Consider the following 14,625-nt stretch of genomic DNA (forward strand, 5'->3'; position numbering starts at 1 on the left):
AGCGGGCCCTGTCCCAGAGCTGCAGGGCTGGCAGCAGTGTGGGTGGCCTATGGTTGGGCATGGGGTGACCGTGGACTGTGAGGGAGCACTGCCGGGCTGGACGTTCAGCCTTCCGTGAGGCCACCCCCTCTGTCTCACGAGCCCCCGTGCCTGCGGTTCCATAGCCATCGGTGGGAACCTGGGGAACCTGGGACGCCGACTCTCTCCGCTTCCCCCATGTTTCCCTGGACTCCACATCCTCCTGATTTTACCTACCAAGTGTTTCCAGAACCTTCCTCTGCTGTCAACACCCGGTGTGGCCCCACGTTCATGACAGCTTTCAGCTCTCCTTCCCACACGGTGTTGTTTTGTCACAGGCACGGGCCAGCTTCATTCTGTCGTTCCACTTACGGGCAGTGAAGACCCACTGTTTCCGTATGTCGGGCAGTCTAAGGTGATGAATCACGATTTCTCCATGGACTCCGGCCACCGCCCTCCCTGTCAGCCTCGTGCTGAGGACCAGGGCAGACACGATGTTGGTTGTGGCCCCTGTCAGGGAATGGGAGCCCCACACCCCAGGGGAGGGGCCTGTCTGCTGCAGGAAGTAGCTGGGGCAGGGGTGCGCGTCCCAGGACCACCGGGGGCTGTGCTGTGCTCAGGAGGGTGAGGGAGGAGTGCGGTCCTTTCCCCTGTGGTGTCGCAGTAGACTTGGGCTTTCCTCTGCCTGAGTAGAGGAAGGGACACAGGAGATGCCATGCAGGCCTTGCTCATGCAAGAGAGGTGAGCAGGCAGGAAGTACGGACAGGGCCTGGCACCAGGCACCCCACGTCCTCCGGGGCTTCATCTTGGAGGCCACTGCGAGCCAGCAGTCGAGGCGCCGACGTAGGGCACACCCGTGCAGGGGTGCCGAGTGGCTTTCACCCAACTGCTTTCGCCCCCTTCCCATCCTCAGCTCTTGAGTGTGGTCGGAACAGGTTTTCTTTGCCTGGTCTACAGGGCAGGAGCATCACAAGGGTGTCCATCCCCGAGGTTGTGCGGTTGGGGCAGAGAGATGACCGCCAGTGGTTCCTCTTGCTTATGAGCAAAGGAAGCCTTGTTAGCAGGGGTGCGGCACCATCTGCCGGGTGCACACGGAGAGGAGGCGACCTGGGACTGGGTCGAGCAAGAAGGGGCCCGGGGCACACGGCTGGCAGGTGGCACCCCGTGGCTGAGCCGACGCGTCCTTGTCCTTGGACACAGTGGGCCGCGTGCACACATCTGCACGCACTGTGGACGGGTGCTGTTCTTGGTGAGGACTTGACTTTGTCTGCCTTGCACGTTGCCCAGAGCTCCAGAGGTTTCGTTCTGTGGAAGGAAGCTTGGGCCTGGCCTGTGCGGGCGCCACACACAGGTCGGGTGGCTGGTGGGGACCCGGCGGGCCGGAGTGCTTCTTCCCCCAGGCAGAGATTCTGTTGCTGCCTAGCTACTTCCCCCTCCTTTTAATTGAATAAACCTCCTTTTTGAAATAGTTGTGGGCTTACAGGTTCATTGCGGAGACAGTATAGAGAACTCCTGTGTACCCACACCCCGCTTCTTGTATTGTCTGCCTTTTCCTCGTCCAATTTAAAGAGCTAACACTGACCTCTTCCGTCCCTGGCTCCCCTCTGGGACATTTGGGCATCATGTCCCCTCAGGCTCCTCTGGGCTGAGACAGCATCTCTCACTCTCCGGCTTTGAGGAGGACCAGTCAGGGATGCTGTGGGACGTCTCTGCGCGGGGACTTGGTTGATGCTCTTCTCGTGACTGGACTGGGCCGTGGGTTTGGGGAGAAGGCCATGGAGTGCACGCGGCCTCCTCAGCACAGCGCGGCTTGTCAGGGTGGGTGACACCGACGTGACTCGCCTGCGCCGCTGCTGCCCCCCTGCTCCCGGCCAAGGTCCCATCTGCCCTGTGTCAGGGCAGGGTGCTGGGGACTGGAACGCTTCTGCTGGGGAGTCAGGTCTCCTGGCCCTGTGTCAGTCACAGCAAGTCATTGTGAGGCTTCGGGTGTCTGTCCTCTTGCTCTAGGGCCTTAACTGTCTTGGGGACCGGTGACATTGGAAGAGAGAACGAAAGTTCAGTAGCCGTGACCACAGGAAGTTTACGTGAGTTTACAGAAGAGTCTTGTCGCACCAGTTCTGTCCTCCGACGGGGGAACGTGGAAGAACACAGGAGGCCCTAGAATTGTGACTTTGCTCCGGCCGCCCCACTTAGCATCAGTTTTCCAGAACACTGGTTTCTGATCCTTTTATCTGTGCTTTACTTTGGCAGTGCTCCTAAAGGGCTCCTTTGTTGCTAGCGAGGACGGCTGTGCGACTGCCTTTTCTCTTCCCCACCTTCCTGGCCCCCCAAAAGAAGAAAGGATTATCTCCAGAAACTTGGACGGAGGTCGGGGAGGCTCAGGGGGTCCCTTCCTGTGGAGGAAGCCGCCTTGGCCACGTCCCTCTGAGAGAGCGGACAGAGCTTGCACTTCAAAGAGCACCGAGAGCAGATGCCAGAGGGCCGCGGGGGGCGCGGGGGTCAGGGTCAGTGCCACGGGGTGCGCTGCCAGGCTGCTCCCTTCTGACTGTCAACAGTGAAAACCTCATTTTGTCTTAAACACACTAGCACTCCCTGAGGCCCCACGCCACTGCCCGGCCTCTGCCCGCTGCCCGCAGCTCTGCCATGGACCTTGCCCAGAGCCCAGATGTTGTGTCTACTGAGTATGGACTGAAGATGGAATTGATACATAGTCGTGAACTCCTGCTTCAGTTCTGCGAGGTTCGGGGAGCAGAGTGGGGCCGTTTCCGCTCTGTGGGAGCAGTGGCCTTGCACACCCAGTGCCTGCGTGCTGCCAAGGACCCTGTGTTCGCATCACAGTCCACTCTGGGACAACCCTTCCTCAGCCCTGGGAGTGGAGACCAGACACCTTTCAGTTAGGGTCCCCTTTGCAATCATCTGTGCTCGGGGTACTGGGCAACTTTGAAACTTTCAAGTTCTAGGGTAGGACATTTTCCTGAAGTTTAATTACTTACAGAATTACTTGCCAGATTTCCACTGTTACGTTTGCTTTTTCCTGAAAGACTCCTTGATTGGCCTGGGTGGGCATGGCCTTAGACCCCTAGGTGGAATGGGGGCCTGGCCAGCAGGTGGGCCCTGCACAAAACACTTGAGGGCTGGTCTCCCCTCCCCCACCTTCTCCCACCACATTTAATGTCCATGGGGTCTGTGACCTGACCCACTGTGTCCTGGGGTCACTGAGTTGGGCTTTACCTAGTTGGGTAGCATGATACCAAATTTTTTGACAAAGCAAGGCAAAACATTTTTTTTGAGATTTATTTGAGAGAGAGGCAGAAAGCCAGCACAATTGGGGTAGGGGGCAGAGGGAGAGGGAAGAGCAGGCTTCCCACTGAGCAGGGAGCCCAACTCAAGACTCAATCCCAGGACCCCGGGATTGTGACCTGAGCTGAAGGCAGATGCATAACCGACTGAGCCACCCAGGCACCCAGCAAGGCAGAATTTTAATGCCTTTTTCTCCTTTTGTTTTTTAGGTATTCATTTGGTAAGTGAAGTCAGAAAGTCCTCCGTGGGAGTTTAGCGTTGTTGGTGGGGTATGTATTCCCATGCTCTTCCCGCTTGTCTCCTTGCCTGAGCTGCTGTTGTCGGCTTGGCAGGTGTCCGTGTTGTCTGAGGTCCGCTGTCTAGTCTGGAATCGTGGCCCACGCTGGCTTCCGTGCCCACAGTGGTGGACCAGGGCAAGCAAGGAGGCAGAGGATGTTCAGGCGTCTTGGTGTCGATGGCGGTCTCCGCACAGCTGGGATGAGCTGCCCCACGGCAGTGACAGCGCGGTCCTGTCGCGTGTCAGTTCCGTTCCCTGGGTGGAGGCCATGCCATCCTGCAGGCCAGCTCCTCCCCACTCTAGGCCGTGCCAAATTCCCAGAGGACACACGCTTGTGGAGGGGTCAACTTGGGGCTGACACTTGTGGGCACCCCAGAGGCGGTCAGGTGCCTGTTCATTTTGCTGAAGGGAGGACTTCGGATCCCGCAGCCCGTGCTCTGTGGGGAGTGCTGTTCCCAGTGTGAGCCTGTGGAGTCGGGTTTGTTCAGAAATGAGGGGCAGTGGGCACTAGGCTGCTGGTGGGGGTGAGCAGAGGACAGCCCCCTACTTCCTCTGGGCTGAGCCTCATCGCGCGCCAGTATCACAGAGACGGCTGCTCGCTCCAGCGGTCATGACAGCCTACATGCCCCACCGCACAGCACCCCCAGCGCCCAGGCAGAATCCCCGACCACACGAGGAATCCCCAGGGTCTAGTGCCCCTGTCGTGACTGGGCGCAAGGCCCTAATGCACGAAAACAAGAGCTCTCAGGAGAGGAACTGATTAGATGAGAAAAGAACCAGGTGGAAAATACAGTATTTGAAACGAAAGACTCCCTGGACCGGCTGGCTGGCAGGATGTGGGTGACAGCAGGGGATGGAGGGGTCCCAGAGGCCATCAGGCCCAGCAGAGCTCAGGCGCCATAGGGAGAGCTCAGAGGTTGGTGGCGTATGTATGGAGTCCTGGGGGGCGGGGCTCGGTGGCCAAAGTTTCCAGATGTGGAACAACACACAGATGCCTGGCCCAGAGAACCCTGTGAATCCCGCACAGCATGAACGGGAGGAGGCTCTGCCTCCAGGTCATCCACACGCTGCTGAAAACCAGGGAAAGGGAGCGTGTTGAAAGCGGTAGGAGAAAGGGGACATGGCCCTGAGAGCTCAGGAGCAGTGGGCCATGCGCCTTGGTGCTAATGTGGGAACCGGGACCCTGTCTGGGGGCGGAGCCTTCAGATCGGGGGAGTGAGAGAACTCAGGGTCCAGGGGCAGACTTGGGGTGCCAGTGTGGGGTTCCAGGTCACGCGGGAGGGACAGGAGGAATGGAAGGGTAAGCTGGGCGTCTGGGAGGAGTGCCAAGCACAGAGAGCGGGAATCTGCTGGGCAGCGTGAATGCCTCTGCTCCCCTCTTTCTTTACACACACCTGATCATTTAAAGCAAAGGACGTTGTTTACCCTGAGACGGACAGTGCCCCCCAGAGCAGACACACGCGACAGGCTGAGGGCACACAGTGGGTGGGCCCACATGGTCTCGGGTTTCCATGCGTTATGTGAAGCTGCACAACTTTTACAAAAATACATTAATTTATATGAGAGAGAGAGTGTGTGTGGACGCATGCAGGGCGGGGAGGGGCGGAGAGAGAGAGGGAGTCCTGAAGCAGGCCCCCCTCTAGCACATAGTCTGACACGGGTCTCGGCCCCAGGACCCTGAGATCACTACCTGAGCTGAGATCAAGAGTCAGATGCTCAGTAACTGTACCACTCAAGTGCCCCTGCCTTTGTTTTGTTTTGTTTTGTTTTGTTTTGTTTTAATTTATTTATTATTTGAGAGCGAGCATTCACGCAGGTAGGGAGGGGCGGAGGGAGAGAGAAGCTTAGCAACTCAGCACTGAGCATGGAGCCTGACCCAGGGCTTGATCCCACGACCCTGAGATGGGGGCCTGAGCTGAAACTGAGGCCACCCAGGGTGCCCGCAAAGCTGCCCACGGTGAAGGAGAGTCACGGAGCGGGGGTGGGCAGAGGGTGCGCCGGGAGACAGGTGAGGCCCCAGCTGCACTGGGTCGTGTCAGAGCAGTCAGGAAGACACTCCGAGCTGAGAGCAGGGATGGGAGAGCATGATGGGATCGGAGGGGAACACTGACCCCTGGGGGTACAGCAGTGGGACAGAGAAGGGGGACAGGCGAGGATTGCCTGTGCTGTGCTGCTGGGCCCTGGCTCAGGAGCTGCTGAGTGGTGACACATCCTATCCCATGTGTGGGGACACCACAAGGCACAGCAGCCGTGTACTGGCCATTAACAAGCAGGACAGTGAGGAGGGACCCTGTTTGGTGGGGTTCCATTCCCCATGAGCCCTCTGTCCCGCCAGATGGAAGAAGGGCAGCTTGCCGGCAGGCACCTCCATGGGACAGCAGCAGGGTCTGCATCCCCGGCACTGGCTCAGGAGGGCGGGGCCGTGACGGGTTCCACCTTTCACCTTGGGCTAAGCCCTAGCAGCAAGAGGGCAAGGAGAGGCCTGGAGAGACATTGGACCTGCGGGCAGGGTGTGCCGGTGCAAGCCTGTTTCCAACCAGCAGGCTAGTACGGCAGCAGGCGGTCATGGTCACGGGCACTGATGGCAGCTACAGACCCAAGCACAGCCTGTTTCTCAGCTTGCTGGCCCCATCCCCAGCTCCCCACCCCACCCGACTGCAGCCTCTCTGCAAATGCTTGTCTGGGGGGTTATGTTCCCTTCAGGAGCTACTGTTTCCTCTTTTTTTATTTTATTTTATTTATTTATTTGACAGAGAGAGAGATCACAAGTAGGCAGAGAGGCAGGCATAGGCGGGGGGCGGGGGGAGCAGGCTCCCCACCGAGCAGAGAGCCCAGTGCGGGACTCGATCCCAGGACCCTGAAATCACGACCTGAGCCGAAGGCAGAGGCTTTAACCCACTGAGCCACCCAGGTGCCCCAAGAGCTACCGTGTCTTACACAGCATTTTACAGAACAACTCCCAGACATACACCCGTGGAAAAAAGTACTTGCTGACGGTGGGTTGTCAAGAGGTTCCAACTGCTGTTGAACTGCCAGGTATGGGCTCTGAAATCCAGGGAGGCATCTGTGCGCAGTCCCAGCCCCCAGAGGAGCGAGAAGGATGGGCCAGAAAGAGGTGCCGGGACCAGGGCATCCTTGCTGGGCCTGCAGCTGGCGGACGGACTCTGCCTGGGGTGCCCGCCGTGACGTGGCATGGGAGGAGGAAAGCACGGAACATCGGAGGCTGGAGGAGGCTGGTGGAGGAAGGTTTAAAGGAGTAAAAGCCAACTTTCTAAAAGTGAATGAAAGGCACAGGTCACAGATCCAGGAGACTACCCCACACCCCCTGCACACGCGTAAGGCTGAAAACCAGCAGGATGAGAAAATCTTGCCTCTGCGCCAGAGCGGAGGGAAGACCCCTCTGCCGGCCCACATGAGGCCTTCCCCAAGAAAGTGCGTCCGCCTCCCCTCGGTGGCCCGCCGTCGGAGCTGACGGAGCCTTCCGGCAAGGGGGCCGGATGCCCACGGAGGTTGCATTCACTCAGCGAGAGGAGGAGGATGGCAGTCCGTGTGGAGGAGGGGAGCCTCTGGCCACTTGCAGAGATAGGAGAGCAAGCGAGCATCTAAGTCTGAAGTTGCAAGTGAAGCTATTCATTCATGTGGGCCTGTGTCCCTCACGGACTTCTTAGTGGCTGGACGCAGCCATCCTGGAGCGGGGGGCCCCCTCGGGGTCCAGCGCTGCCGGCGCCTTCCCGGCCAGCCCTGCCCACATATGGTCTTCCTGCTGGGGTTTGTGCTTCTGTCTGAAGCAAGAGGCAGGTGATGCAGGGATCACAGGATCCGCTCTTGCGTCCCACTCGCCAGTGGGGTGATACGGTCTAGGCGGTGCTCCGAGCAGCTGCGACAAGGGAAGGAGCGGCCGTGGGGCTGGGACGGACATCCAAGCGAGAGTGCTGCCCCGTGCTTCAGTTCGTGCGACCTCAGGGTCCTTCTCCAGCAGACCTGCCTTCTTCTTGTCTGGCTAAAATCTGGCACTTCGTGTGAACCTGTAACCGTGTTGTGACTGAGCAACCATCAGACCCTCACCCCATTTCAGGGTGGCTGAGGCCCCGTGCCCAGCGCCGCTCATTTGGGGCAGTTACAGTGAATGAGCATCAGATCAGTTTCCGTGAAGCCACCGGAAGCGCTGGTCCGTGGCTGTGAAGGGACCGGCGTGGCTGCAGATGCAGCAGGAAGACCTACCCCAGGGGACATCTGCAGGGCAGGGGTTCGCAGGGCTGCCCAAGCCGGGGCAGTGGGCTGTGGGGGACCTGTGGCCGCCCCTGGGACATGCGAGGCCGAGTCCAGGGCCCAGCCCCTCGGGGCCCCGCAGTTGGTGGCACACGGACCTTGTGCGTGGCTGTGAGACCAGGGCGGCATCCCAGCGGGAGTGTTGCTGTCGCAAGAGCCAGCGAACAGCCACTGTTTCGCTCGGCGGTCGGGCAGTCTGCGAGCCATCTGTGCGTTGTGGGCGTCGTCCTGGCGTTCACGAGCCCCAGCTGTGTCACGAGGAGCCCGAGCCGCCCGGGGTGGGGGGGCCTCCCGCGGACCGCCCACCCACCCGCATCAGAGCGCTGCTGGCCGCCGCCGCCGGTTCTGGATGCTTTCCCCTTCACTCATTGCAGAGGCCACGCCAGCGGCTGAGGTGAGGCCCGCCTGCCGGCCCCGAACCAGCACAGGAGGAAGATGGAGGCCCTGGGCCAGCCTGTTTCCTGACAGGAGCAGGTCGTCTGGGCCCGCGTGCACCTGCTCCTGCGTGTTCGTCTGTGGGCAGCATCTTTGTTTCGACCTGTGGGCTCCGATGAAGAGGCCTGCCGAGGGCCAGGGTGCCTGGGAGCACGTTCCCAGCAGGCAAGCTCCGCCAGCAGGCTGCTGGAGCAGCTACCCCAGCACTGGCGTCGGCGGCCACGGGGGTGTCGATTAAGGAGGCCCAGGTGGGAGCAGGTGCGGCCCCTTAGCCACACCTGCACCGTGGCCAGCGCTCAGTAGCCACGTCGGCCCGCACATCACAGCCCGCTGCTGAAGGAAGCCCTGTGGACTCGCTGGCTGGGACTCCAGAGGCACGGACACAAGCAGCTGCCTTCCCTGACCTCGAAGGACACGGTGGGTGAAGTATTAGCCCCTCCAGTTTGGGACGAGGGCTGCACCACCGGGCCTCTTTCTAGGCACCTTCCCTTTGTTCAGAAGGACGTCACGTTTCTCGGGGTGTCTGGGTTTCTGCTGTCATAAGGGTCCCCTCTGCAGTGTGAGTGGCTCTGGGACCCGGGGTCTTGAGTGCCCGTTTGCCGCCAGTGGGCCTGCGGGAGGGGCCGGGCACGGGAATGGGGCTGTTTACCCCGGGTCACGGGGAAGCGCCTGGCGTGTTAGGAAGTTGTTTGCCGGCCGCGTCTGTGAGGAAGCTTTAGTGCGGCTGCGCCTGGAAGGCCCTGGTTTGGGAACTTTTACTGCAAAGATGGGTCTAAGTGTGATTAATTCAGGTCCCCGCTAAGTGCTATTTCCTGCTCCCCTGGGAATGTGTGCTCAGGGCGGGGAACTTGTCTGACTTCGCTCTGTCCTTGAAAGCAGCCCAGGAACCAACAGGCCTCACCCAGCTGGTGCTTCTAGTCACTTTTACCCAGAAGGGACTGCTCTTAGCCCACGACCGCCTGCCGTTGCTCAAGTGCTGTTTGGCGAGGTTGGGACCCACAGAGGGCCCCGCAGTCCTTTCCGGGTGGGGAGTCAGGCAGCTTAGCCCCAGATGCTTCTGCGGAGGCAGGCCCCGAGACCTGGTGTGGTTGAGACCTCGAGGAGAGGCTGGCCGATGGCCACAATGGGGTCGGTCCCCTCGGCCAGGAGCCAGGCTGTCACAGGGGCCCTCGTGCCCCCTCCCACATACGAGAAGGATGGGTGCTTGGCTGAGGCCTCCTGTAGCGTTCAAGGCCCCTGAGGCTTCTAGAGTGTTTCCAGTCCTAAAAGGATCCCGTAAGCAGATTTTAGCTCGAGTGCGTGCAGGTGTTGCCCCCAGGTGCTCTCCCAGGCAGGTCCTGGGTCGGTCTCCCCAACCCTGATCTTCTGTCAGGAGCCCCTGGAACTTTGCTGTTCAGGAGGGCGCAGTGTGCCTCGTGAGTTCGTCTGGTTCACGCTCAGGAGTGCTGCTTCATGGACTGGTGTCTCCATCGGTTTTGGTCGTTCCATCATGGTTCTGAAGGTCTTTTGTCGTGAGGTCACTAAATCCAGCCATTTCCAAGGCCTTGCCACCCTGCTGAGTTCGGGGACCAGCAGGCAAGCGCCGACTGAGCTGTGCTGCCGGCGTGTGCCTGGGACATGCCTCAGGGTCACGTCTGCTTTGGTTTTTCTCAAACGGGGCCGACAGATTGAACCCTCACACGGCGCCTGAACATGGGAGGCGATGAAACACAGGTCCTTCTCGGTTAGACAGGGAGCCTGGGCACCCCTTCCCGGTCCCTGGAGTGTGAAGCATCTGACAGAAGGGTTCCGGGGGCTCCATGCTGGGGGACATTCCTCTGTGGGAAAAGAGCATTCTGTTTTCACTGAGGGCCCATCTAGTGGGGGACAGTATGCTCTAGGGACCGTCGGTTTCAGTAAGAAGCTCCGTGAACTACTGTTTTATGCTGATGTGCTCAAGGTTGGGTGTCAGCTGTTACTTGGGCCGGCGGTGTCCGGAGGCCCGGCCACAAACCTCTGGGTCAGGGAGCAGGACCCTGGAGGAGTTGGGGGGCTGACTGCGTTCTCACAGGGGCGTGGAGGGCAGGATAGCAGCAGAGGGGAGAGCTGAGGGGCTGGGCGGGCAGGTGCTTCTCCTGCGTGGTCGGTGTCTGGCGGGAGCGGGGCTGCAGCGGGGGCGCCCACACCTGCTGGGCCGGGCACTGAGGGCAGGTGCCTCGCTGCAGGGCCTAGTCCAAGCCTGCTGTGTCTGTGCTTGGAATGCAGAAGAACCAGCCCCTTCGGGTGTTCGGCTGTGCCTCCTGTCCAGAGCGAGACTTCTGCTGGTGCCTTATGAAGTCTGATTTTCATGCAGGTCCAGTGCTGGCATCGATGGTAACGTGGTCTGGACTCTTGAACTCTGGGTCAGTCCAAGCAGCACCTCCCGCCAGCCGTTGTGAATTAAATGCTCCCCGTGACCCCTTACCCTTGCTGCTCTTAAATTCATGCTTTAAAAACAGCTTAATGAGGGGTTTACTGGTCCAATTGGAATTTTTTATTAAAACCTATTAGTGCTGGAGCGGAGCCTGCCTACAGGAAGCGATTAGCCAGCCCCGGAGTTCCAGGCTGACTCGGCTGCAGCAGGTCCAGCAAACCGTTTCCAGACCCTCGTGGCCCCCGCACTGCGCTTTGCCTGGTTCTCATATCCTCTGCTTTAATGTATGGTTTGTCTAATTCCCTTCCCAGCCCCCATGTCCAAGCAAGCAGTTTCTTTTAATCAAATTATTGCTGTAATCAGAGGCAGCCCGGCCTGCCGTCTTGTGAGCTTTCCTGGCAGTGCACCCTTTCAGGGGTGTCTCCCCGCTGTTTCCTGGGTGCTCGGGCTGGACGAGGCTGCTCTCTGAGCACAGCCCACAGTTCTCAGCGCACCCTTCCTCCCTGACACGTGGGCCTGAGAGGGGCCTTCCGGCACTGTTGATGTTTGGTCCCTCGTCCACTCCTGTCCCGAGGAAGGACAGAGAAGCCTGGATCCAGTGATTCCCAGAGCCACCACGTGACCCGCATGGGCTGTGACCAGGCTCCGCCAGCAGAGCTGCGCAGTGCATGGTGAGGAAACGGTCTCTAAGCGCATGTGCGAGGGGCTCAGCCCTGAGCCCCAGGGTCTCTGCCCTGGTTGGCCGGGCAGCCTGAGAGGGGCCCGGAGCCTGGCGGCCATGAGCCTGTCGTGTCTGAAATTTCAGGTGCTCTCTCAACCAGGGTCTTGGGGCTGGTCCTGATCCGGGGGGAGTATTCTTGCCTCCCCCGCCACCTCCCCAGCCATCGCCATCCTCTCTTCGCCCAGCTGTCTGTCTGCACACCACAGTTCCCTCCTCTGCTCCCCGGAACACCAGGGCACGGCGACTTTCTGCTGCCGGAGAGAAGGAGCTAGCAATGAGGGGCTGGGGCCTGGGGGTCTTTCAAGGCACACTCCCCACGAGGAGCAGTTGGCGCTCCTGGCTATGACCCACTTGGCACAGTTGTCCCCAGGGGACTAGCATGTGGAAGGGGCAAAGTCAGGTCCAGAGTCCCCTTAGGGGACGTCTCGCACAGTACTGGGTTCTCCATCCTCGCGTGTTTGCACTGAGCATGCTGCCTGATTTTTAGTTTTGCCTTTCTTGTGTGATGTTTGCTCCTCCCTCTGTGTCAACCCCCTGCCTTATACCCTCTTTGACCCTCATGCCTCCTCAGAGCTATGTGCACACGTGGACGCACACGCACTCCGGTTAACACCACTGTACCCGAGTGGGGCCATGCTACGTGTGTGTCTGCTCTCTCTCTTCACTCAGGACTGTCTGGTGAGAGTTCTTTTGTTGGACCTACAAGGGGGGAAAAAATACACACACACACACACACATTTTTTAATTTAAAATCTTTTTTTTTTAAAGATTTATCTGTCAGAGAGAGAGAGAGAGAGCCCGCACACAGAGGCAGGCAGAGCAGCAGGCAGAGGCAAAGGGAGAAGCAAGCTCCCTGCTGAGCAAGGAGCCCAACGTGGGACCCGATCCCAAGAGCCTGGGATCAGGACCTGAGCCGAAGGCAGCGGCTCAACCCACTGAGCCAGCCACTCAGGCGTCCCAAGAAAATATATTTTAAAGATCTTTTTTTCTTACACAATCAGTAACATTTTGTTTTTCTCAATTTTTCCCATCACGTTTAGCTACCCATTTCCAGTTCTAAACTTGCTTATCTCTTTAATATGTAGAATTCTAGAATAGTGAAGAAGCATTTTGTTGCTTTAATTTATACTTCTCGTTCTGAATCCATTTGGGCAGCTTTTGTCTGAAATACTTCTGAATTACCTTTTACTAAATTGTATAGATGTGGATGCTTGACTAACACTTGCTTTTTTGGCTTTTGGATTTATTTCCAATAATTTGAAACATAAATGTGAAAAATGATTTGTATCCAACTTAATACAACTTTTTTTAAAAAAGATTTTATCTATTTATTTGACAGAGGCAGGCAGTGGGGGATGGGGAGCAGGCTCCCCACTGAGCAGCGAGCCTGATGCGGGGCTTGATCCCAGGACCCTGAGAACATGACCAGAGCCCAAGGCAGAGGCTTTAACCCACTGAGCCACCCAGTCTCCCCATTAATGACTTTCAAACAGAAAAGTCACTACAGACTAAATGTGGCAAAGGATGTGCTTTGGAATTAATATAGACAGCATTTCTTGTTAGTCGCAGTAATCACGTAACAACACGGTCGATGAACTGTTGTCTCCTGGGTGCTGGTGCCCTCGTGGTTGAAAAACATGGTTTTGTCACCACCCCATTTTCTGGAGACTTGGTGCAAGTTCCTGTGGCCAGGTCTGTCTGACTGGTACACGCTCTCCCTTCCGCCGTCCCACTGTTGCTGTGAGTGGCCGCTAGGAGTGGCCTTCCCACCCCCACGCCCAGTCGTAGTTCTCTCTCTGCTGGGCAGTGCTGAGTCCTCGTCTGTTCCCTCCTTATTTCTGTGGTCAAAACTATCATGGGTCTTTTCACATAAGTGGTTTTATCTGATTTTTTAAAAATTGTGTTCCAGTTCATTAATTTGTAGTTTTTATATGTTTCCTCTTTCTAGGAGGAAGGGGTTTATTATTTTCTAAGATTTTGAGTTGATTGTTTAACTCATTAATTTTCCATCTTTTCTTGGCTGCTAATGAAAGCATGCAGACGGGTCGCCACTCTCTTCTGACTGTGTCCCTGGCCTACCCACCCTGTCAGGTGACATTCTAGTGTCTTCCTGACAATGGCACATAGTGTAGGTTTTGGGGTTTTTTCTTTAAGCTTTTATTTATTTGAAAGAGGGAGCACAAGTAGGGGGAGGGAGAAGCAGGCTTCCCGCTGAGTGGGGAGCCCAATGCAGGGCTCCAACCCAGGATCCTGGGATCATGACCTGAGCCGAAGGCAGACACTTAACCAACTCAGCTGCCTGGGCATCCCACATACTGTGGTTTTGTAATCATCAGTGCTGATACTTATTTGGTCCAAGTGCTGTTCAGAGAAGAGCTTCAAAAATCCCAAGCCCTTCAGAGTTTTATAGGTGATCTTTCGTTGATCAGTTTCTGAATTTAGTACATAGTGAGCAGATAAGTGGGCCCGAAGGTTGTTCTTTGAGTTATTTAAAAAAAAAAAAAAAAAAAAGATGTGTATGGATTAGAAAGAAATTGTTATCACACAGCTTCTAACAACAACATCAAAAAGTATCTTCTTTGACCTCTGCTCACCCCCTTCTGTTTCCCAGAGCAACTCCTTTACTCCTTCTACTACTGCTGGTATTTGCTTCCTTATTTCTGAATAATACGGTTTGTAGATTATTCTTGGTGTCTGCTTCTAGACTCGATATCCTTCTTATTATGAATGATAAGGATTACATTCTCCTATCTCTAATTCTCTTTCCCTTACCACCTCAGTAGAGTTATGTCACAAATATAATTTATGAAACTCATGTTCACTCTTTATATTGTGTAAACGTCAGCTGCTGAGCCAGCAGTGGCTTGAGCTCAATTGTCTCTAATAACTCTTGGTTTCTCCTGAAGTTAATAGTTGCCTCCTCTTTTTTGGTTTGCTTTTCCATCTCTGATCATGCTTCACCATTCCATTCCACATTCACCAACACAACTGCTTGACCTCTCCCAGTACTATTTTTACTGACCCACACATGTTGAATAATCTATCACTTCCTTTCCCCCTTCACAGAGATTTCTGCTTGGGAACCGTAGCCCCCTGGAGTGGATGCTTTACAGGCCCCCGGATTTGGAGTTATAGTTCACAGAGAGTGGTCCCAGTGGTGCTAGGGGAAAGGCTTAGAGACACAGCCACTCCACTGCCTTCTTCCCCATGTAT

The 14,625-nt window shown here is 57.0% G+C and overlaps 1 protein-coding gene across 2 annotated transcripts in view; it reads left to right on the forward strand.

The window, feature by feature from the left end:
- The window catches only part of LMF1 (lipase maturation factor 1), an 88,272-nt gene that overhangs the window by 16,165 nt on the left and 57,482 nt on the right, over positions 1-14,625 (forward strand). For both annotated transcript variants that reach the window (XM_013055293.2, XM_004750831.3), the window contains exon 3: positions 3,528-3,538. In XM_013055293.2, the coding sequence (XP_012910747.1) occupies positions 3,528-3,538 (11 nt within the window). The remainder of the gene's footprint in view (positions 1-3,527; positions 3,539-14,625) is intronic.

Source organism: Mustela putorius, unplaced genomic scaffold, assembly GCF_011764305.1.
Source record: "Mustela putorius furo isolate JIRA1106 unplaced genomic scaffold, ASM1176430v1.1 tig00004007_pilon_pilon_pilon, whole genome shotgun sequence".
Lineage (NCBI taxonomy): Eukaryota > Metazoa > Chordata > Mammalia > Carnivora > Mustelidae > Mustela > Mustela putorius.